General features: G+C 34.4%; 2 protein-coding genes across 21 annotated transcripts; one reads left to right on the top strand and one right to left on the bottom strand.

Annotated features, from left to right (window-relative positions):
* Positions 1 to 567: 567 nt before the first annotated feature.
* Positions 568 to 9203, bottom strand: LOC107870989 (inactive poly [ADP-ribose] polymerase RCD1). Of its 10 annotated transcripts, none has more exons than XM_047394898.1 (8): positions 9068 to 9203; positions 6589 to 6707; positions 4991 to 6228; positions 4465 to 4706; positions 3093 to 3190; positions 1852 to 2031; positions 1669 to 1764; positions 568 to 1222 (listed from the first exon to the last, which is right to left on the bottom strand). In XM_047394898.1, the coding sequence occupies exons 3-8, from the start codon at positions 6103 to 6105 to the stop codon at positions 1181 to 1183; spliced, it is 1773 nt and encodes a 590-aa protein (XP_047250854.1). In that variant the 5' UTR covers positions 6106 to 6228; positions 6589 to 6707; positions 9068 to 9203; the 3' UTR covers positions 568 to 1180. The 10 variants fall into 10 exon arrangements, with proteins under 10 accessions (XP_047250854.1, XP_047250863.1, XP_047250843.1 ...); XM_047394907.1 differs by having other exon boundaries at positions 568 to 915; positions 9068 to 9196; XM_047394887.1 differs by having other exon boundaries at positions 568 to 852; positions 9068 to 9195.
* Positions 9204 to 14396: 5193 nt separating this feature from the next.
* Positions 14397 to 24398, top strand: LOC107871018. 11 transcript variants are annotated; one of them, XR_001674577.2, is made up of 5 exons: positions 14397 to 14786; positions 21181 to 21263; positions 21373 to 21968; positions 23253 to 23366; positions 24143 to 24398. XR_001674577.2 is itself a non-coding variant. In XM_016717787.2 (5 exons), the coding sequence occupies exons 3-5, from the start codon at positions 21890 to 21892 to the stop codon at positions 24177 to 24179; spliced, it is 225 nt and encodes a 74-aa protein (XP_016573273.1). In that variant the 5' UTR covers positions 14418 to 14786; positions 21181 to 21263; positions 21373 to 21889; the 3' UTR covers positions 24180 to 24398. The 11 variants fall into 11 exon arrangements, 2 of the variants coding, with proteins under 2 accessions (XP_016573273.1, XP_016573280.1); XR_007043662.1 differs by having other exon boundaries at positions 14400 to 14793; positions 21379 to 21968; positions 23258 to 23366; XR_007043659.1 differs by having other exon boundaries at positions 14403 to 14786; positions 21379 to 21968; positions 23258 to 23366.
* The last annotated feature ends 597 nt before the right edge of the window (positions 24399 to 24995 follow it).

The following is a 24995-nucleotide window of genomic DNA, read 5'->3' as shown; positions in this document are numbered from 1 at the left end:
ATATATAGATGAAAGAAACTGAGCACACTCTCAAACAAAGTTAAAGGATCATTCCTCTCATTCTTGCATTTCAGTTCATACATGTTAGTTCAAACTACTTAGACCCCTATTTAGGATGTTCCCCGTTATTTCAATTCAAGAGACAAAAATTACACACATCAAGGCCCGTAAGGCCATGGTTAGTCTAGTGGAAAACCTTATATCGAGTTCAGCCTCCATCTGTCACTCAAGTCATACAAGTTACTACAAAGTGCTCACCCCCAGGGTAGCCTGGAGATTCCCAAAAAATACACACATCATGTAGTTCAAAATTTAAGAACTTTGAGGGAAGTGAATTGTCCAAACATGACAATGCAAGTAAAATAACCGCATTGAGGGAAGCTCAGATTGCATCACAAATACAAACTTCACCCCTCAGCTTCAAAGCGATTACAATACAACCACCATGTTCTGTTTAAACTACAATGCCTCTGTTTGCTACAATTTTGTTCTCTCCAGGGATAGGGGTAGGGTGAGGAACCGATTTGGCCGCATGCCCCAACCTAAAACTAACTTTGCTCCTGTAACTTCTGCCATGCACAAATTATTTCCATTACAGATAAAAGAGAATGAAAGTCTCACATATAGAACGAAAGGGACGAGTCTTGACATACTGTATCTAATCACAAAATATTCAAAGAAATGCAACCTACATAACCCAGAAAATAAAAAGAGAAGCTAGCGAGACGAAGATGACGATTGTTAAAAAGTAACACTCTTGGCCACCAAGCAGAAAACCACCTTTCTGGTACAGCCTCAGCAATTACTCTCCCCACTCGGCACATTCAAAAAACATGGAGATGTAGACGGCGGCTGCAAACACAAGGACAGAATCTTAAAACCGCAAGAACCATTTTATACAATTCATTCAGTAGCCTGCATATCCATATAGTAGTATTTACCACGAGTAGGTTACATAAATCACACCACATAAAGAAGCCAAAAGAGACCACAGAGAAGATGACAACAAAGAGAAGACCAAAAAATGTGTACCATAATAAGACGTCTATGTAATCTAGCATTTAGATTCTAAACTATCTCAAGGTCATTGAAATGACCACTCTTGTTCTTATGTTCGCATAATCTCATCCATTGACATTTAGTGGATGAGTACCAATACAAGGAATGATTTCCAATTCCATCATGCCTTCACTGTAATCCGCCGCCGAACTTGTAAGCATTCCTATTATGATGATATAACATCACTATAAAATTCACTTCCTGAAAGGAAAGTCCAACACAATAGAAGATAATATAATAATGCCTCAACAACAAGGGTATTTTAATTTATTTATTTTTTTAGACAGGCAACAAGGGTATTTTAAATTTAGCAACCACCACCAACATAAACAATCCAATCAATTATATAGTGCCAACAACGAAGTCTCACTATGGCTTTAAAACTAGAGGATAGATTCTTGGACCAAAAAAGAAGTATAAAACACACACATATGCTACCTACACTTTCTGAGATACATGCCACTCAAACTAAGAGCAAACCATTTTCTCCTACTTCTCTTGGACCAAAATCAATATATCAATTCGAGACAAGTTCAGTTGTCAACAAACACTCCATCAAAAGTACAAAACTACTAAATTAATATGGATCAGAGAACATTCCTGGCATACCTTGCATTGGAGATTGGTTATGGTAGACTTCAATAACTGATCACCCACTATCACCCTCAGCTTTTTAATGAAATCAGTTCGGGAAATTTTCTTGCTCTAAGCAAATAACAAAGGAGAGAATTTCAGGGAGAAGGAAGGAGGTCAATAAGGAAATCTTTACAACTAACTGTCAACACAACATACCCTGAACAAGTCATAGTGTGCATGAACCAATTTCAGATCTTTTGGAGACACTTTAGCTGAAATAGCTCCAAATAACATAGAGAAAGGCATCCAGGGGGATTTGGGGGCTTTATTTGTACCCACACCAACACTGTGGGATTGCGGAACGTCTCCTACAAATTGATATTGCTGACGATTCCCCTAATCACATAAAACGGGAAATATTAAAACAAGGGTATCAGAAGATCAGGCTAAAAATCCCGGAAATTTCCGTTCTTTGCATGTGAACAATAAAATTATTAAATTAAAGAAAAAAACTGAGCAAAAATGGAATAATTTTTCCCCAAAATTTTCTAACACTAGGAGGAGGAGGAGACTGAAAATAGAAAACATCATTTGACTTGGTTATTCTTTTACTAACAAAACAGTTCAAATTAGAAAACAAACAAAACTGCCTTGCCACCTAATAGTTTCTGCGCGTAGATGTGCTACATAAAGCAGTAAAGCAATTGCATTGACAATCTCATTAACTTGTCCGTAAGTCGCAAGCCAAAAGAAAGGAATTTATCACCCAGTTTGCTTCGTATGGTGCAAAGATATCTTCATTATGAATGCTCCTTTAGCTAAAACTTGAGAACAGTCCCTCACTGGAAACTACACCCTTCGCTTATTAATCTCGACTCGAAAGAATCAACTAAAATAAGGGAACACGAGACTAGATCATTCTCTTTCATCCAATAGTAAGATTACCGTAAGTGGAGAGATCAAGTGCAACCATGCTGGACATCCAAACATTTTTGCTCACAAAATGATTAAATTTTAAAATTCATACATTCTCTGAGAAGCCAACTTTAATCCACCTCTTACAAGTTCTCGCCAAGGTCTGTCAGTGTATGAACATTCATATATAGGCAAAAATCTGCGCTGCTGCAAGGCCTTGAAACCTCATATTGCAAGTTCTTTTGAGGACGCGGCCAAAAATACAATCTCAAGTTAAAGCTCAGTTTCTGAAGAGGAGAGCGCAGAAGGTACCCACTGAAGCAATCAACGTGTGCCAAGACAAGCACTTCATGTTGCTCCATATTGATGTAGTAAGGAAAATAGGACTCACATTAGTTATCTTTCCCTCAAAATAATTCACCTTATTAATTAGAAAAATAAAAAAGAAAATTATGCTGCTGTTCTTTCTCCTTTTTTTTTTTTGGTGGGGGGGGGGGGGATGGGATTCGGGTGAAATGGAAGCAAGTCTATTGAAGTATTACCAATTCTATAGGCAATTTATTCAAGTCCAACTGTTCCTCAGATCCCTGGGTAGTAACTCCGGAGACATCAAACCTACTTTCTTCCTTTATTGGAACCCCTGGGGAAATAAGATGCAAACTCAGAGATGCTTCTGAAAATAGATTGGCTAAACAAACACCACCAAAAAAAATGTATTTGAACATGAAAATTACTAAATCAGTACACCAACCATCGGTGAGAGTGGTAATAAAGTAATTTCAAAAGCATAATTACTGATTGGCAAATTAAAGCGGCATAAATTGTTCCGTGACTTCTCTTACTCTTTTCTTTTTCGCCTTTGGATAAATAAATCAAAATGTTATGCTGTAAAAGAGGCAAAAAACTTCTCGAGTAGCAGTGTATAATATGATCGTAAAATATCAATGATATAAAAGTTTCAATGTATTAAAAAATGCATCACGGAACTAATTAGCTAGTGCCATCATGTTTAACGTCCTGAAGAGCCCATAAAACATCATTGACGGACGAAAAAGCCCCACAAACTTAGCACCCTGGACCATCACAGCCCAGTTATCTAAAAAGACAACAACCAAATTAATCTGTGGTTCCCAAGCAATGGTTGGTCCATTAAATGCTGCCTTCAGCAGTTACAAATACATTTTTTAACATCCATAAAATAAAATAAAAATAAAAATACAAAGAAGAATCAACCTAAATATCACAAGTATGACCTCAGAGCATAAGTAGTTCAGAATCAAGAACTAATGTGAGGCGCTAGAAATAGAACAATCACATAACAAGGCTTAAGAAACATGTCATTGTCATAGTGACCCAAATCCTTCAACATTAAATGTGCAGAAAGAAGTAACTTGTTAAGAAAGTTGCAGTCATTTACTTCAGAAATAACAAAATAATAGAGTTGCACGTCACAATAATCAATAAAGTATCCAAAGCCAGAGCAAAGTTAAGCGTCTAAAACATTTCTCACGGAGAACATCTCTCAAAATCCTATCTTTAAATAGTAGGTAAAGTAAGAGCAACCCATAACATGATCACCAAATCAGTGTAAAACCAATTTTATTATGTCAGCTGGTCAAGCATAGTAATTGCATTCATAAAGAAATTTTTTAAAAGAAAAGTATGTCCCACCGATGTAGAATTAACAGATAATTTTTTGAGTTAATTCACAGATAAATGCTAACTGAAAAATCTGTTACTTTGAAGTCTGAAGTACTGCAATATTCAATATAACAAACAGGAAATGGTGTAATTTCTCTTCAAGGGAAAGTGTGACATACCCAGAGTAATCAACAAGCAATACAATTTTTAATTTCATACTAATTATGATATTCTGACATTTAAATGCAAGGAAAATGAGATTAAAATAGACACCTTCAGCTCCTGAAGACATCTTGAAGCTCACAACATACTCTGGATATATGTGTGTGTTCATATTCATATTCCAAATGGTATAATAAGTAGGAATCTCCAGATCATCAACACCACTATCATATTTCTCGCTGCTCGGATAAGATTGCTGAGAGCCAAAATGCAAAAGTTCTTCATTGCCCAAAATGACACGACAAAGAACCATGTAACGAACGCCATTTTCGTCAATATCACAGCTAGCGGCACTGGATAAAGAAACAGAAACAAAAGTGAAACAGAAGTTAAAATAACAACACCAGTGAATACAGAGGCCAATTATATTATTATTCCTTTTTTTTTTAGGGAGGGTGTTTCGTTCAATATCCGGAGATGATATGGAATACCCCCGTGGTTATAGGTGGAATGCAGGGGCAGAAAAATCAGAACTGCATAATCACAAAGATCAATGAACTGCACTAAGCTACTGAAACTCCAAACAATAATTAAATCATCAACAAAAATGATTTCTCATTACAAAGTATTGTCCAACCTTTTAGAGGCATAGTCCAGGGCAATGAGGTGCACTCCTACTCCAAGATTAGCCTTCAGTCCCCGCACCCCATGCATAAGGCCGTAGTTCATAATTGTAGATACTACCTCTTTAGAAGCGGCAAGCCAAGCATACCGAACATTGGATTTCCCACGGTACTTTTGGGTTATCTCAACCTGCTTCTCGAACAGTTCCAAGCGATTTCTCATATATTTACTTGAGCATTGACTAACATTGACCATATCCACCATAGATATGGTATTCATTCCCCTAGCAAACATAGTTTTAACAGATTCTTCATCCACCAACTTAAGTGTATCTTCTAATTTAGGAGACAGACTTTCCTGATTCTGTTGATTTTCTTCAACTACATCCATTTTAGGATCTGAGTTTTGATCAACAGCAAATTCTTGATTATCTTTAAAAGAATGGATTTTAATCCTTTTAAAACCGACATTTGACTCTTCCACACATTCTTCCAAATTGCAATTATTAGGTCTATTAATGTCTATTTCAAGATGCAACTTGATTTTAGTTGCCCTATCTGGCTCAGCAGCACTTTCAGTTCTCTGTGAGCAGATTTCAAAGTAATCATGCGTTTTGGAACTGATGAGACCTAAATCGGGGAAGAAACAGCCACCTGCTTCGTCTATCCAGGCGATAGGTTTCTCTAAACCAGTTACCAGATTTACCTGAACCATATAGAGAATATCAAGTATTACGTGAAAGCCACCGAAGTTCACCTCAATCACAGCCTTCTTTGAGCGGAAGTCCTCTTTGACTATGCGAACAATATCTTGAGGGAAATCATTCCATTCACCATTCTGATGGAATAGAACACGTTGTGGCAGTCCACTTCTCATGAAGTTTGAGTAGTTCTTAAGAGTCGATTTCCTGAGATGTGATCTGCAATTAGACTCACCGTCTAGTGTCCTTTTCCTCTTACCAAGCTTGCTATAAAATGAGCTACAGTTTGGTTGAAATGATAGCTCCTCCGGATTCTCAGTGCCAGCTCCAACTATACGTGCCACATACTGAGATGCTACTTTACTTTTTGAGTCGACTGCAGCTGTCCTACGGCCATTATCTAACACTTCAACCCAGTTTGACTCCATTTATCTACAGGCAGCTACTATTTACAAGTACTTAACAGAGAGACTAAATCCTAGACTAGAATCGCACGGGTCTGTCATAATGAAATTCTGAGAAGCCATATCATGGAGAATGAACTGCAAAACCTGGCAGGAAAAAGGGGTAATTAGAAAATCATCATAAGATGGACGAGAGATCTCTTCATATGAGCAATACGATACTCAGTATAAAAAAATATATCATAGTTCACAAAGTACATAGCTACAGTAATCTACACCAACTGAACAACTGAAATCTGACTCTGGCAATAGAAGTAAATTTCATGTTCTTTTTGTAAAATAGAAGTATATTTCACACCTTTGTGAAATAAAAGTACATTTCATACTTTAATGCACATAACTAAGTTCCAAATTTATTTACTTCCTTGAGTGTCAACATGTCTCCCTAAAATCAGTAAATTATTTATTCTAATGCTTATGAAATGTATCTAACTTTAAGAAGCCTACCAAATTCCTCGATGAGTGGCCATTTTGGCAGAAGCATGTTGTCTCCATAATGTTGATGTCGAGTCAACAAATTTCCCCTTGAACAAAGGTAACTTAAAAGCTAATCTAATTCACCTCCTCTGGAAACATAAATTTTGTTAGTATTGAAAGATAAAAGATGCACAAAGAAATGTTGAAATTCAAATTTCCCGACACGTGGAAATAAATAAAACAAACAGAATTAAGGTCTATCATGATTTTTCTAACAAGAAAATCAAGATTAGCATTAACATTACTCTTAAATCTCTGACTTGCACTTAGAACTTCAGCTATACTAAAATGTGAACAAACACCCAGAGAAACAACTACATGACCTTTTCGTGTTTTTCACCTTTTCATTTCCAAAACCTTCTTGATTTGACTTTCAATTCACCAAAACATGCAACCATCACACACACACACACACACACATACATATATATGTGTGTGTACACATACATATACATATGTACACATACATATATATATGTGCGTGTGTGTGTTACGTTTTTGCGCTTCTCAGAAAATACTGTTTGTTTTAGTATTCTATCGGTACTCAATGTTGGGCAATTTAAAGCCTTGATATTCTTAAATCTTGAGCTCAGGTTCTTCTACATCTATATATGAACGTTGGTTTATCAAGAATACGCAGGAAAAGCACTTCATTGCTGAATAACTGGAGCTTTACACCCATGAATTCCAGATAACGCTTGTATCCCCTGTATTCAGAGGCGGTTGGCACAGAATTAGCAACGTGTATATATATGTATGTGTGTACACACATACACACATATGTATGTGTATACATATATATATGTATCTGTATCTGTATATGTACACACACGTGTGTGTGTTGCGTTTTTGAGCTTCTCAGCAAATACTGTTTGTTTAGTATTCTATCGGTACTCAATGTTGGGCAATTGAAAGCCTTGATTTTCTTAAATCTTGAGCTCAGGTTCTTCGACATCTATATATGAACGTTGGTTTATCAAGAATAAACAGGAAAAGCACTTCATTGCTGAATAACGTGAGCTTTACGCCCAATAATTCCAGATTCTCTGTATTCAGAGGCAGTTAGCACAGAATTAGCAACGTATATACATAGGTGTCCCCTATATGTCGTAACACCATGAGAGACTGAGCAGAAAACTCTGAGGAACAAAAGTTCTAATCCAAAGGGCTAGGTAATTTCTTCACATGCAACCTCCTGACACAACAGTTACTAGAGGATGTCCAGCACTGTGTCTGTGTGGAATGGTCTAGGTGCACAGATGTCGACTGTATACACAATCTTTTGAGAACTTACGACACGGCTATACTAAGTTAGCATTGATCTTACATTTCAATTCATAAAAATAAGCATGCCCGCACATTAACAATATAGTCAAATGCCCCTTAAATTAGTCAAATGCATCTCAATAAAAAAGCTGACACATCTTTTCTAAATCCCCCTTCCTTTTGTACTGTATAACTCCCTTGGTGCACCTGAGCTTGAGCTTTCGCGTTGCTGCTGAGGATTTGATTGTCCAATCTTCTAATCCCCTTTCCCATATATATAACTTCCTAATTTACTCAACTACAGGGACACAGTCTTAAAATAGTAACTATTTGGCTCAAATGTACAAATATAACCCTGATTTAATTATTTTTTTCTCTTAGCAAATAACCCTCAATTAACTTGGCTTGAAACGGATAAAAAATGCTTACTTTCTAAGCTCACTAATTTGTCAAGCCGAAAACAAAAATCCGAAGCATTTTTTCATGATTTATGCAACAAATAAAAAAAATTAAAAATAAATACTTTTCTCTTAGCATACAATCCTCAGTTACCTTAACTGAAAAATGGGGGGAAAAAATGCTAACTTGCTACTTCAATAATTCATCTTACACAAACAAAAATCCAACAAAAATTCAAATCAACTTTTAACGATTTATCTAACAAGGGGAAAAACTTTAAAAATTCCTCATAATTAAAAACAAAATCGAAAAAAATATTTTATTATAAATTAATTCCATAAAAAAACAATTCCGAACCGATCTACACCGGAAATCCTCGAAGCAAAGCAAATAAAAACAAATCAGTCCAGATCCAACCATTAAACCCCAAAAAAAAAAAAAAAAAACTTCGCCAATTTTCAATAAATACCTTTTCATAAATCAAACGCCGTCGTCTTTATCGCCGTCACGGAGGAAGAGGCAAAAAGTATACAGAGATAACGGAGGAGGAAAACGAAGAAGCGGAGATTACAAGACGACGGCGTTTAGACTGAGATAGAGGTGAAATTCATCAACTAAATTAATGAAAATATTTATAGTTTGTGAGAAATTCAACCCTTTGAATATCTAGAATTGTGGATTACTTGGGCGGAAAGGAAGAGAAAATAAATAAATTAATAATTATAATTTATTTATCTTTTTAAGGGGAAAAATGGAGGAAAGAGAGTAAGGTCGGCGACATTACCTTGTAGCTTCCATTATTGAAGGGACTAGATGTGTAAAGAGTTGTGTGATGCTGAACGGTGTCGTTTTGGTTCTTATGAGAACGACGTCGTTGTGGTGTGACGTCGTTTTTGCGTACTATTGACTTTCTGTCAGCGTGTAGCGAAAGATGTTTCCACTTGGGCCCGTTTAGTTTTTTTATATAATAGAAGCATTGGTTTTGACCAGCTAGTTTATTATTTATTATATTATTTTTAATTGTTTTATAATTTATTATATTATTTATATATTAAAAATAATAATATTTTTTATTATATTATTTTTAATTAATTATTATAAATAATTTATATATTAAAATTAATTATATTTAATTAAAAAATAGATATTTATGATGTTTGTTTTGGTTGTTTTAATTGTGATTTTATTATATCATTCCTAATTAAAAAAATAAAATAAACATAAAATGATAAATTAACTTTTGATGTATTAAATTAAGTTGATCTCCTTCAACCGTGATTTTATCGTATCACCCCTAATTAATTATTATAAGTCATTTATGTATTAAAAAATTCATAATATTTAATTAAAACATTGGTTTCGACATGGCTGCTTCAAGAGTTGCGCCATGATTTTACTATATCATCCTTAATTAATTATTATAAGTCATTTGTGTATCAGTATGTTAATAGTATTTAATTAAAATAAGAAAAATATGCATTTATGACATGTTTGTTGCAGCTGTTTCAACCATAATTTTACTAAATATCGCTCCTAATTAATTATGATGAGTCATCTAAGCATTAAAAAATTAATAATATTTAATAAAATGATAAAATCGACAAATAATAAATTAACTCTTGATGTTTTAAATCAAGTTGGCGTCCTTCAACCTTAATTTTATTGTATCACTCTTAATTAATTATTGTAGGTCATTTATGTATTAAAAAATAATAATATTTAATTAGAAAAAATAGACATTTATGACATGTCTATTTCAGCTGCTTCAATTGTAATTTTACTGAATACCGCTCTTAATTAATCATCTAAGTATTAAAAAATTAATGATATTCAATAAAAAGATAAAATAGACATAAAATGATAAGCAGGTAGCAGATCGATGTGTTTGTTTGTGTTGCCTACTTAGATACTTCCTTTTATATTTGTTTATTTTACTTTCAATTTTAATCTATTATATATTTGAGAATTACGTAAAAGTATTATAAATCATGATAATTAACAATTTAAAGTAATTAAAAAGACATAAAAAAAATTTGATTGACTCTTTAAATTTTATTATTGTCACGTAAATTGGAACAGAAGAAAAAATACTACAAATCACAACAATTAATAATTTAAAGTATTTTAGAAATATGTAAAAAATTTAGTTAACTCTCAAAAATTGTATCAATGCCACATAAATTGAGATAGAGGGTATAACATATATCATTTAAAAATTACATAAAAAGTATTATAAATCACAATAGTTAATCTTGAAAATGTTTTTCGCGTTGCGACCTCAATTCTAACCGTTGTTATATTTGGATATCTAGATCATTTCCCCCCCCCCCCTCCCTTCAACTTTAAATAATAAGCATTCTCCCCCCTTTTTCTTACTTACCTTTTTAAAATACTTATTTTACCCTTACACTATTAATCTTTATTTTTCTTTACCTCTTTAAAATCATTATATTTTTTATTTTATATATATATATAGTAAATTTTTTAAAATAAAAAGAAAAATATTTTCTAGACAAAAAAAAGTGAGAAACATATATTAAGTATATAAGTTAGTGTTGTTCTAATGAAATAAATGATCATGATATGAAAATTTATTTCAATATCTGTATTTATAAGTGTTTTGTCTTTGAGAAGATGATCTAAGACTTTTTTGTTAATTGAAGTATCTCTTGTTCGAGTTTTTGTATGAAATAATCCTATGAATATTAGTTCTACATCTTTTCTATATTTTGTAACAGGTTTCAATCCTATCATCAAACAATTCAAATAGCCCGACTACACGACATATCACACTTTTTTATCATGTGAAAAAAACTATCTTATAAAACTTCACTCCTTAGCGAGTACCGTCAAATAGTTATTATTTAAAAAGTTGTCATTTTAAATTAATGTACATTTATGTTTGTATCTCATCAATATCGAATTTTGGTGCTAAAAAATGTCTATAGTACTGGGCCCGTGCTGACACGGGCCATGCACCTCTAGTATGATTTCAAATCATAGTTCGAAAAATTAATATAAGAGCAATATAGTTTGGTGTATAATTTTATAAATGGATAATTATTTTAAATTATATTAATTTAAATTTATAATTTAATAATATATTCAGTGTATTTTACAAAGTGGAGTTTTGAAGAGTTAGAGTGTATTTAATCTGTACTTCTACCTTAGAGACGAGGTAGAAAGGTTGTTTTTTATAGCAGTTTAAGATAGAAACAGTCTGAAAAAGACGTAATACAAAAGCAAGAAAATAATTATCAAGAAATAACCAATAGTAACAAAAATAAGTGTGCCATAAAATAATATTAATCGACCTATATATTCGAAACAATAAACATTACCAAAAAATCTAAAAACAAGAAACTACAAGCATAACATTGTGATTACTAGTACGGACAACAAGACAAAGCACTCCTACGCTAATACCTACTAGCATGGGTCTACAACTTCCTGCTAACTTCTACTATTACGTGTTTTATAAACCTTCTTATCTAGGGTTATATTCTTGGCACGCTTTAATTGCATCATGTTCTGTCTAATAATATATCTCTAATATTTTTTTGGGCTGAATTCATCCATAATCAACCTTTCATGCCTTCGCAATAGAAAATTCGTGCATCTTCTCATTACACGTCCCAACTATTTGAACCTTTGTAATTTAGGTTTTTTTAAAAAAATCTCCTAAGTATAACCTCACAATTTATAAAAACTATTAAAAAAGAATCAACTCTTAAGGCACCACATTAATAAATTACATGTCTGTATATTAAATTTATAAATAAACACTTATAATTATATGCAGAAATACAATGAAAACAGATATACACAAATACTTTAGTACACTTGGCATTTGATATCAAATACAGAAGATGAAATCGATATTGAATATCCTCGATGAAATTGATAGTGGATACAGATATATTGATTGGTATATAATTGATAGTGAATACGTAGATACATTCATAAAAGTTGATACAAACTTATGTATATATAGTTACTAGCAGAGAAAAATCCGTGCTAGCATGGATCCAACATTATGAAAAGTGAATTTATATATATTTAACAAGAAGAAGAAGAAAACAATGAGGATGACGATGAAAAATTATATATTTAACTGAATATTCTAAAGATTATATTTGTATAAAATAGTGAATTATTACATGTTATTTAATAATAAACTATACACAACAACAACGAAAAAGAATTGTAGAAGTATATATTTAACCAAATACTCGAAAGATTCAATTTGTAAAAAAAAAAGAAGTGAATTATTACATGTTATTTAATAATAAATTATATTTACATCTTACAACAACAACAAAAAAAAAAAAACATCCAGTGTATTCCCACAAAGTGGGATTTGGGGAGGGTAAGATGTACGCAGACCATACCGCTACCTCCGAAGAAGTAGAGAGGCTGTTTATGACAGACCCCCGGCTCAAGTTAAGTGTTACATTAAATCATGACAATGAAAACCGGCTTCGCTGACTAGAAAAAATCACTACACAAATACCAAAGAAACAAAACTTGACTAAAGTAATTGGTAACTTTTTCTCACTACACAAATACCAAAGAAACAAAACTTGACTAAAGTAATTGGTAACTTTTTCTTTCTCTTAAGTAAGACTGAGAAAGATAATAAATGGCTCTCATGGTGTGACTTCAAAGAAAGGTTTCTCTTTAGAGGAAAGGAATACAATTTTTGCTTACAATTTCTCCTATCTGAGAAAGAAAATAAATGACTCTCATGGTGATGACTTCAAAGAAAGGTTTCTCTGTAGAGGAAGGAAAGGAAAATAATTTTTGCCTACAATTTCTCCTACGCACAATCATGTTCTACTCTCTAATAAAAAATACATGCAGTTCCCTTAATTCCCCAAAGTTGAAGAGAAATTGAATTGGTTACATGATGGCAAAAGGTAGGCAACTAGGAGGTCACGGGTCCAAGCCATGGAAACAGCCTCTTGCAGAAATGTAAGGTAAGGTTGCGTACAATAAATCGTTATAAACTGGCCCTTCCCTGGACCCTACGCATAGCAGGAGCTTTAATGCACCGAGTTGCCCTTTTTAAGATTATATATAGTATGACCCTAAGTTGAAGGGGAGCCTTAGAGTAGCTGGTAAAGTTGCTGCCATTTGACCAGGAGGTCACGGGTTCAAGCCTTGGAAACGGTCTCTGGCAGAAATGCAAGGTAAGACTGCGTACGATACACCCTTATGATGGAGCCCTTCCCCAGACACCTCGACTGCCCTTTTTATGACCCTAAGCAATTGTTGAACAACTATCGTCAACTTCAAGAGATACACGTGTTTACATCTTAGAAAGGTAAATTATTAAAAAGGTGTTTACATCAATTTAATAGCTTTCTTTTCATTTTTTTACTCGATCCTTGTTGACTTGGCATAAACTTAGAGAAAATATAAATAAGAAATTCATTTTATTAAATTAATTTTTTCAAGTATAATTTGAAAATTTAAATTTGATTATATTTTAAAAAGTTACATAATCATGAGATTAATATTAAAAGAAAATAACTAAAAAGAACAAAATAAAAATAAATCTAACAACTATTAATTTTAATATTTAATTAATATAAATTATTATTTTTAAAACTATTTAATTATATCAATTCAAGTAGAAAATAATGGAGGAGAATTATTAAACTAAAGAGGGAGGGGGGGGGGGGATGAAGAAAAGTTTGATAGCCCCACCACTATTGACATTTCATTCAATATAGGGCATTAGTTTGTAATTTATTGAGGAAGGGTGTATATTTTTTTAAGTCATTCTTTGAAGTTCAAATAGCAAAGGCAAAAGAATACATTATTGGTCAGTAAGTTTCAGTGACCAAATTATCCTTATTTTTAAATATTTCTACTCTAAACACTCATGTTGAAATAACTCTTTTAATATATAAATAATATATGCTTTCAAAATTGATATCTACAATCATAGAAATTAATATTAGATACACAAATTCATTAAATTTTGAAATATTTTGACATTAAACATGTATGTTGAAATCAACCCTTCTAATTAAAAAATATGTGCTTTCAAAAATGATATTTACCTCGTAGAAATTAATATTGAATACACAAATTCATTAAATTATGAACCATATATACATAGAAAAAACAGAACAAGAGAAGAAAGAGACGAACAAGAAACACAGCGTATATCATATACATTTATATAACACATCAAATACATAAATCTAAAATAATTCTTAGAGCTCTATTTAAGTTGCAATTAAAAAATTTCTAATCTAAGTTAAATTAAGAAAAATTTTTTGAAATGGAGCAAATAATATTTAACCAAGATTGCCATACCGCGCATACAAACGAGACAAAAGTTAAACCCTTGCAAAAACACAGTAGCTTAAACCCCGCAGCTCCAATTTATCTGCAACTCATCGAAGCAGAGAGTAGAAAGCAAAAATGGGAAAAGACGATCTATGGGATGATTCAGCTCTCATCAATGCATTCAACGACGCCGTATCCAAGTATATGGTTCTCCCTTCACTCCCACTACCTTTCTATTTCGTTTTTTTGTTTAATAGTCGTGCTGTGTGGATCAGCTTGCGCGCATTTCAGCTAATTTGATAACCTAGTACTAAGTATTTGTGTCTGTTTAAAATTGAACTTGATACCTCACCATGCACAATCCAACTTCATTAAACCACTGTCCGCACCTTGAGTGCAAACTACCTTTCAATATATCATACTTCAACATCTGCAAATGCATGTCACCTTCCAAGTAGAAGTTTCCTTTGTATTTTTTTTATTTATTTTTTTTGGGTACAAATGGAAAATACTAGAAAGTTCTAAGTTCATTCATAAGCTGCACTACTTAAATCTGTTAGGAACAAAATACTTGATTGCATTTTCTCATATTAGCAAATCTTCTGTATTTTTTATCTTTACTTTCAAGGCAGTTCTGCTGAACCCTAATCCTTCATAATTACTCCTCTTTATAGGTGTATTAGTGATCTAATCATTTGTATTCTTTCTTTACTTGGGCATAATTTTGGACTTTCTCGCTATATTTTTGGTAAATGAAATCCAAATGGAGCTGAACGGATAGTGGCTGAGCTGGGATTTTCACTGGGGGTCCGAAATATAAAATGTGAGCACATGAAGAAGTCGAAGGGGGTTTAACATCTACTATATATACATAAAAAGTAATTTTAATATGTGTAGATAGTGTAATTTTCTGCCAAAGGGGGTTTGGATGAACCCCTCGGCCTTACCTGGCTCCGCCTTTGGGAATGGATATAGATGGTTCGTTTGACCGTCCAGTTTTGGATTTGATGGTAACTATTATTTAAATGTTACATATGCAATTGCTTGCTTTCTCTTTTGACTTTTTCTTTCTATCCCAAGTATCTTATCATCACCATGAGAGAGCCCAATACATTCCTTTTTTTGTTTACGATAATTATGCTTCAATTCTAGGCATTCTGGAAGAACATTTAACAAAACCCCTTTTTGTTTTATCCATTAGTATCCACTACCAACAAGAAATTCACAAGGCTGGAGAGGTGATCCCATTGTATGTGGGTAAAAGGAATATGGTATGCGAAGCTGATGGAGGTTTAAATTATATAAGAGAGCCATTTGGTCTTGATAACAATTGTTTCTGGGTCATCTTGTAAGTGTCTAACATAGGCACCGGTAATGTAATGACCCAAAGTTGTTATGTCCGCATGTGGCAATAGAATAATCATGAAAAGGGAAATTGGGAATTAGTTTAAATAAACGGTGAAGATCGTAAGGAATCAACGGTGGGATTAATACATCAAATAGTCCAGCTCATCACCAACTCGGCTAAGTCAGCAAAATATATAAACAACATAACCGAAATTGGGAAAAACAGTTATTGAATTGCCAGTACTCTTTTCCTAAATTCTTCTTTCTATAGTTTTCTTTATCTTCTTTTCTTCTTCTTCATCTTTCCTATCTAACCTAGTCTTTCCTATCTCTTCTTCTTCGTCTTGAGTAGTTAGCTTTTAGTTGTATACTTGTAACTGTTGACTCTTCTATAAACAAAATTCCTTTTCATTACTGTGATTCGCAATTCATAGTTATCTTGTTTAGGACATTACAAGTGGTATCAAAGCAACGAACCTATCTCGACTGGGGGTAGTAATTCGAAGAAGATGTTTGTAGAATCATCAACGTTGGTTGAATTGGTTGAACGAAACAATGCAAAAAGAATGACCCATATGGATGGAATGTCAGATATAGTTGTAAATGTTAAACAATTGCAGAGGTGGTGTGAGGATTGCATATGTAGCATTGACTGCCAATGCGACTCTTGTGTCTATGGTTGCGTACGCATCATTGACTGTCATTGCTACATTTGTCATGATGATTGTTTGAGGGAAAAGAATGAAGAGGAAAACCGGGTTGAGATGATGGAATCGATGGGGGAAATTGCTGAACAAAAGGATAAATCTAGTGTGGGTGTATGTTTTACTGGGAAGTGCAATGAGTTGAACGAATGTGTCGAAATCGAGGCTATCATAACAACAATGGAAATTGACATAACAGGTAAAATATTTGTCTACTTTCTTACTAATGAGTTAAATTTGCAAACTATTGGGGCAATGTCTTTGTTTGGTGGACGAATCTTTAGACTGGTAGTAATAAAAAAGAATTGGACGGGAAAGAAACTAAGAGTTGCTTCCTACTTGTTTGATGAAAAGTCAAATAGGAATCATGTCCAAGCAATACATTTATTCATAAGAATTAAGGGCAAGTTCACCCTTGTATTAGTTGAGTAGGGACCGATTTCTCCTGTATCATATGTTGTGGAGATGTGCAGGCTTTAAGTTTGATTATCGAGAAATTTAACTTGAGCTTAGACGATCCTGATATGGCTAATATTATATCTTTATCTTATGCTTCCGAAAGGAAAAATGGTAAAACTAATACAGTTTGTGACTTGGATGGAATGGCATTCAATTGGTTGCATCAATTAAAGGAGATGCACGATAGAGCTGCAATTTGTTTTTGGTGCCTCACTTTCTTTATTTCTACAGTTTCTTCTTTTGTGCCTTTTCTGGATTATGGCCGAACATATAGTCTAAATGGCTCTGAGGTTGTGATGGAGTGGAATGAGAGGCAGTTTAATTGGATGCTTGATGTTTACTGTAGGAGCATCAAATCTAATGATAATGGATTGCAATATAAACTTTTAGTACGTTCCTTGATTGAGTGGGGTATCATTGTTGTTGTTGGGTTAAGCACTTCTCAAATTGATATAGTGCATAGAGATCTAGTCGCGGGTTCAGTTGAGGCAGTGCAGAATGAGGGTCTTACGAATATCATGGGACACAACCTTTCCTTCATTTCTTTCAAGTCATTTTTCAGGTTCATAGGTGCTCTTAAGGATTGGAAACTCCAGCTTTCAAATCCATTTAGTTTCGATTTTCACTTACTTATTTACTGTGACATGGATGATAGAAAGAGGATTGGCAAGCTAGTTCTAGTATTTGATCTAGGAGGATTGGACTATAACGTTACATGCCTTGACGTAGAAGTTTTCTCATGCTTTCCATTAGGACATGTAAGTTCTCATGCTAAAAACACAAAGTGTCTGGACACAGATTTTTGGAAATGGGGTGGTTGGCTAAGAGGTGGTGAAGTCTTGTATGTTAGATTCCTACACATACAGTGCCAACTAAAAATTGTTGCAAGTTTGTTTTTCAAGAAAAGTTCTCATCAAGTTGATCTTCTTAATTTTGCTGGTTTATATAACGGTTTTCTATGTTAAGAAATGAAGGGTGATGTCAACGGAATAACACAGATGGTTACTAATGATTTCTTAATGCTCTCTCTTTACTCTGTTGACTATACTTGTACTTGCTTAGTGAATGAAACCAAGAATTCAACGAAGAGAGGTAAGAGGCCATCGATGGATTTAATTGATGCCTACAAAGTCACTTTTCAGCCTGATGAACTAGTTGAGTTGCACTGTGGATTCCAAATTTTGTGTGTTGATATCGACAATTTTCTTTGTCGGTACCATAAAAGATATAACTTCATGGGACAATTACATTTTATTGGAAGTCTGCCTAAAGGTATAATTGTTAGCTTCACTGTTGGGTTGCTTATGATCAACATTATTAGTGTGTCTTGCTATTGTCCTGGTGTAGTTCGAAGACAAATGACAAGGAAATCTAGTGAGACTTTGAAGTGCAAAAGTTGTTCTTAGTTTATTAGTGACGACAAACATCAATGTAAGAATATTGTTATTGGCGTAGCCAAGGTTCCTTGTAGTGTAAGCAGAACCGACTTAAGGTTAGGCAATGAGACGGAACCAATTCCTTCGTCATTTTCTAGGTTGATGATGCATCTTAATAAGGTTTTTCACGTCAGCAGCTCGTTCACCTATTCTACTGTAGTTGGCACTGGCACTTTTGTGGGTGTTCAGTTCTCCTTGTTGCAGACTAGTAAGAACCAACCGTTATTACGGTCGAGTGCATCATCCTTGACCTTGAGGACAAGGTCAATTTCAAGCGGAAAGGATTGTAATGACCCAAAGTTGTTATGTCCGCATGTGGCAATTGAATAATCATGAAAAGGGAAATTGGGAATTAGTTTAAATAAACGGTGGAGATCGTAAGGAATCAACAGTGGGGATTAATACATCAAATAGTCCAGCTCATCACCAACTCGGCTAAGTCAGCAAAATTTATAAATAGCCTAAACGAAATTGGGAAATGCAGTAATTGAATTGCTAGTACTCTTTTCCTCAATTCTTCTTTCTATAGTCTTCTTTATCTTCTTCTCTTCTTCTTCAGCTTTCCTAGCTAACCTAGTCTTTCTTATCTCTTCTTCTTCATCTTAAGTAGTTATCTTTTAGTTGTATACTTGTAACTATTGACTCTTCTATAAACAAAATTCCTTTTCATTACTATGATTCGCAATTCGTAGTCATCGTGTTTAGGATATTACAAGTAACATCCAACCAAGGCTTAGGCAGAGTAGCAACGTAGTTAATCTCTTTTAGGTTTTTTTTTTGCTTGACTGCGTTTGCCGTTGACCTTTAGTCTTGAGCAAGGCTCAATGCAGTTAGATATTATGAAAAGATTAAATCATTAAGTTGGACACGAGAAAATGATATTTACAGGAGGACATATCTTTTCAAAGTTAATTGTGCTTTCATTTATTTGACAATGGGTTCTAGTATGTCAAGGGGATGAATTATGGTATTCTTTGCTGCCCTATGTATTTGAAATTATTGTTCTCAAGTGGTCGCCTGGTAAGAGATGAGGGCGTGGAAAAAAATAGAAGCAATGTGGATTCCATTATATTGTGTAGTATCAGTAGCATTAGAGAATTGTGTGTTGCTGGAATAAGGAAATAAAAGCGGGACAAGGAGGGAAAAAATGTTATTTTGTGTTACGAAAGTGAAGAAATCATTTCCTATAATATATATGTACCAGAGAGCAGTGCTTAGTGGTATAGTTCTTTTAAAGTAATTTTCGAGGAATAGTGAACTAATTTGACAAATAGTCCTGTTAAAAAAAACTATCAAGGATGTAGTTCATTCTATTTACTATCAAGGATGTGCTAAGCGGAGATGAGAATGTTGCGATGAATGTGTGGACTTACTAGGAAAGATAGGATTAGAAATGAGATTATTCGAGAGAATGTGGGAGTGACTTAGGACAAGATAGGGAAAGTGAGATTGAGATGGTTCGGACATATGATGAGGAGGTGCATGGATGCCCCAGTTTGGAGGTGCGAGAGGTTAGCTATGGATGGTTTCAGACGAGGTAGCGGCAGACCGAAGAAATATTGAAATAAGGTGATTAGACATGATATGGAGAAGCTATAGTTTACCGAGGACATGACCCTAGATAGGAAGGTATGGAGGTCACGAATTAGGGTAGAAGGTTAGTAGGTGGAAGTGTTTCCTTGCTAGTAGGTAGAAGTGTTTTTTTGTAGCCATGCCAGTGGTCGTAAGTGTTATACGTGTGTCTTTGAGTTTCCTGTTCATAGTTTCTCGAACTACCTTGTAGGTGTATTGTTTTTGTTATTATATATTGGTGTGTTATTCCAATTTGTTTTTGCTCTTATTATGTCTTTTTACTGTTTTGTGTCCTGAGGCCGGGGGTCTATCGAAATTTCTTTACCTCATTCGAGGTAGTGATATGGACTGTGTACACTTACCCTTCCCAGACCCCACTTTGTGGGAATATACTGGGTATGTTGTTGTTGTATATTATGAGAGATGATTTTTTGTCTTTATCTGGGCTCAAGCAAAAGTTTCCTAGTAGCTGAAGGTTTATCAAAAGCATCCTCTCTATCTCTACAATGTAGAGGTTAAGATCATCTACAATCTATCCTCCCGAATCTTGTGGGATTGCACTGTGTATGTCGTTGTTAAGTAAAACTTTCCTGGGTGCGTCTTCCATTTTGTTGGCTGTTTTCACATAGAAAGCTGGTCTAGTAATTTCTTTTCTGTTATTCTTACTAAAATTCTTGTTGAGCACAAATTTGATTTGTTTTTATCTCTGGGATGCTGGATGCCACTATTGAATAAAGTATCTTGGCTCCACTTTCTCCCCCTACAGTTGTTCCTTCTCCTTCTTGATCGTCATCATCGACATCATTTTGATTCCACTACTTTCTGCATTGGCCATAATCTTTCGATTCTTCCTAACTTCCCTAGCTTCCATACAATCTGTTTTCCTCTCAATCTCTCCAAATCAATCTTCATCCTGACCCCTTCCATAAAGAGAGTCAAATTTAAGCCACAACTATTATGGCACATAGCCTAGAAGCAAAGACGATACTTGTTTACCGACTGTTATCATTTCTTACTCCTTCATTTCTAAGGAAACTTTATATGTTTCTCTTGATGATCTTCTTTCTAATTTCCAGAGTATGCATAATAAAGGAGCTAAAGCTAGCAGCAATGAGGGGAACTTGACAGCTCCTGATGACGGAAGCAATGAGCTTAAAAGGTTCCTTTTATGATTTACAAGTCACATCAGGAAAAAAATCATTTAATTGTCTGGAGACTAACATTCTCCTTTATTCCTCTTTTTTTTGTTTTCACATGTGTGGATGAAGCAACAGGGAGGGAGATGATAGCAGCAAGGTTGCACCAGATACCATTACAAAAATGGGGGATTCAAGTAGCCTTCCATCAGTAAAAGAAAATTCCTCTTTTGAGGCAGTTCCTCCTGAAAATCATAATGGTCAACTGAATGAGCAAAACACTCAGGATAAGGTCATAGAGAGCGTCAGTTAACAGAGTTTAGAAGATTACAACCAGTTTCTCTACAAATATTATGAACTTGAGGATCAGAGACAAAAGATTTTGCAGAAACTTAACCAGTTTGGCATCTCGGGTGATCAAAATTCTGGTTCTACTTCACAAGAACATCAAGTTTATGTATCACAGAATTTGAATCCAATAGAATCTTCGTTCTACTGCCCATATGGATGCCAAAGTTGGGTGTCTCCATGCACTGCATCACCTTGTTGTTTGGGTGGAGATCAGGATGGCAACCTATGCAATACTTTTTTACAACGTGTTCAAGAAAAGAACTCGTCTCCTCAAAACCCTAATTTGGTTAACATAGTAATGGAAGCTGCAGAAAAAGCACTCTCCTCCTTAAAGCAAGCTTCTAACACGGCTTCACTGGATTCATTTGCAAAGGAAGGTGAGCAGCTCTCTTGATACTTGAGTGCATGACTGCTTTTTATGTCTAGGGTGTTATGTGGTAGTGACTGGAAGATCCTTCAATTTTCTATCACATAATAAGGTGAAATGAATACGGACAAGAAGAAGACAGAGTTGGAGAAAGAGAGAGGGGTTGGGGGTTTTGGAGGGGGGGGGGGGGGTGAAGCAAGTTTTGACTTCATTGATTATGGATTACATATGAAAAGATTTGCTTTAGGAAGTTTGCAATGAAAAATTTTCTTTCAATAAAAATCAGTATCTTAGGTAGCAGGCAATCAAGCAATCCAGTCCATTGATGATAGGTCGCTATACTATATACTAGTTTTCCTTATCCTGTTAGTTAGGTAGCATATCGATGACTTTGGAGAGAACAAAATAAATTGTGAGAATGTGAGATACACTAGAAGACATTGATTGGAGGTCAGCAATTTTATATGAGAGGAGATATTGTTGAGTTGTTTTACTGTGGGTATAGATGAATTGCCCTTATTACTTGTGATCAGAGCCTCCTTGTTGACTGACTATCTTTTACCTATCCAAAATCAAAAGCTAGTTACGAAAAGAGTTCTAAATGAGCTAGCCAAGCAGAGCTTCAGGTGTTTAGATTTGGATAGGATTTCTTTGGAGCAGCCATTGTTCTTTCTACCTTCAAGTAGAACCACCACATATTTTATGAGGTCAAAATCACTTATGCTTTTATGCAAATGGACAATAACTTTTCCACTGAACATAGTGAAATAGAAAATGACTTAGCTGGTGGCTTAGGTATCTGGAAGGAAAAAATACACTTGAACAAATATTCTTTAAGTTCTTTTCTTGTTCTGTTGATGTTCTTGTCCCTCTTTTCTATAATAAATAAGGAGTTTGATGATCTGGGCCATAATTAGCTGGTGTGACAGATTTCTTAGATTTGCTTACACTTGGTTTATTTAAAAACCACCTTGATCATCTGCATAGGAGATGCAAGTACGACATCTATCTATTCAAAAAACTTTTTGAATGAGTAAATAGTTTATTAATGACCAAAAAAAGAAAAGGGAACCCCCCCCCCCCCCCATATTTAAGAGATGTAAAAATGAAGAGATGTAGACAAAATTATGACTGCTGCTAGGAGCACCAGCATTATATAATCCAATGAGGATCTCAAATGTGCTACATAACTTCAGAGAACGAACAAAAAAGTCCAATATGATGTGTGAAAAAGAACTTCAATCTCTCAAATGTCCTTCTATTCCTTTAAGAACTTTGTTTTACTTTTTCTAAGTTCAGGAAAACAAATAGAGATGATGAACCCTGCTGCAGAGAAAACTGCAGGCTTTGATACAGATCTAAAGGAAGTGCTGAATGTGTGGTACTCTGCAGGCTTTTACACTGGAAAGTAAGTTTATGTGACATTCGATTCTTTCATGGATGATCTTATACGCTCCAAGTGTACCTTTCTGTGGGAACTATTGCTTAAACCTAAATTTTCTGGTTGAAGTTAAAATGTCTCATCTTCAGTTTAGTGACTTTACTCTAATAAAGGTTAGTTGTATGTTCACTTGCTGGCCATAGAGACAAAAAAAATGGTTGGTGATATCATTCTCATCATCTGCCTAAGATGTAGTGGGTTGAGTTACTGGGTACCTCTGTTGGATGGAGATAGCAGGTGCGGGTGAAATAGTTGAGGTGTGCCGAAGCTCACCCGAACAATTTTGTTATCAAAAGAAAGAAAGTGTTCATTATGATGGAACCTTTAAACGCATCAGCGTAAGAATTTGATGTGTAGGTCAAAGGTAGACGGCAGTGAAGTGATTTTAAAGGCATGTAATACTACTATATCTTCTGGTGTTATAATTTGAAGTGCTCTCATAGCAAGATTGGGTTAATATTCATTAGAGGATAACATATTCTAGGGGGTTTGTTTGGTATGCAGGATAGGGATAACAATCCCGGGGATAAAATAAGAAATTATTGTATCCCTCATTGTTTTAGGGTATTAACTAGTCTGGGATTATTTTATCCCACCATTTGTACTAAAACGGTGGATTAGCTATCCCATATGTAAAATGGTAGGATTAACTAGTCTATCCCATCCTGCACACCAAATGACTGTAGTGTTACCTTCTTTAATTAGATTTGGAGCTCAACCCTAAAATTTTGGATGTGATGCAGGTATCTTTCAAAGCAATCCAAGAAGCGAGATGGTTAACTTGGTACTTATTCAGCTGGAATTATTGTCAAATTGACAAAGAAAACAAAATCATGTATTAATGTTACCGAGTCAAAAATCATGTGTTAGTGTTACTGAGGCCTTTGTACACTAGAATTCGATGCTCTGATGTAAAATTGGATGTTGTACAACACTTCTGGTTGGTTGATTTTTCGAAATATATTGGCTAAGTAGTTCTTTTTGGCGAGTTAATTTCAATTGGTTATGAACTCCAATTTCTTTCTTTTCCTTTTTCACCACCCCGCTTCTATTAGACGTTAATTAAAATTGTATGTGAAAAATTAAAATTGTGCTTGAAATATGCATCTTACTTGAAAAATTGTTGTAGTTTTATGAGGGGGAAAAGTTGTTTACTCGAAAGGGTGGTTAGAACAAGTTTTTCAAACTTGAATAGCCCAGCTTCAAGTTGAAGTGAAAAATTAGACTGTAATGTATAACTAAACAAATTTTTGGAAAAAGAAGAGTAAAAAAAAGCAAAATGTTGTATCTGAATTTCCAATCGAGACAAACACTAGGTGATTTTTTTTCATCTGTTCTATCTTTGGTGGACAGAGTTATTTGTTGTACCTGTTGCTGATGGGAGGTGACAGTTATCTTGTGGAATCAGTCGAAGTGCGCACAGGCTGGCCCAGACATCACGGTTATAAAAAAAATGGAATTAGTCGAGGTGCGTGCAGGCTGGCTGGACATCAGGTTATCAAAAAAAAAAAACTTCGGAGTAGAAAATTTTGGGTGAATCTCAAAAATAGATCCAAATTGAGGTGACTTTCAAATTTTAACCCCAAATAAAAAGGT

Source organism: Capsicum annuum, chromosome 1 (genome assembly GCF_002878395.1).
Source record: "Capsicum annuum cultivar UCD-10X-F1 chromosome 1, UCD10Xv1.1, whole genome shotgun sequence".
NCBI lineage: Eukaryota > Viridiplantae > Streptophyta > Magnoliopsida > Solanales > Solanaceae > Capsicum > Capsicum annuum.
This window is presented reverse-complemented; position numbering and strand designations above follow the sequence as displayed.

Coding starts and splice junctions, on each gene's coding strand:
- LOC107870989 (XM_016717739.2), bottom strand. CDS start 6,105: ATGGAGTCAAACTGGGTTGAAGTGTTAGATAATGGCCGTAGGACAGCT. Junction 4,707..4,990: donor CTGGACTATGCCTCTAAAAG/GTTGGACAATAC, acceptor TTCTTTATCCAG/TGCCGCTAGCTGTGATATTG. Junction 2,032..3,092: donor ATAAATTGCCTATAGAATTG/GTAATACTTCAA, acceptor TTATGTGATTAG/GGGAATCGTCAGCAATATCA.
- LOC107871018 (XM_016717787.2), top strand. CDS start 21,890: ATGGAAGCTGCAGAAAAAGCACTCTCCTCCTTAAAGCAAGCTTCTAAC. Junction 21,969..23,257: donor GGATTCATTTGCAAAGGAAG/GTGAGCAGCTCT, acceptor TTCTAAGTTCAG/GAAAACAAATAGAGATGATG. Junction 23,367..24,142: donor GCAGGCTTTTACACTGGAAA/GTAAGTTTATGT, acceptor GATGTGATGCAG/GTATCTTTCAAAGCAATCCA.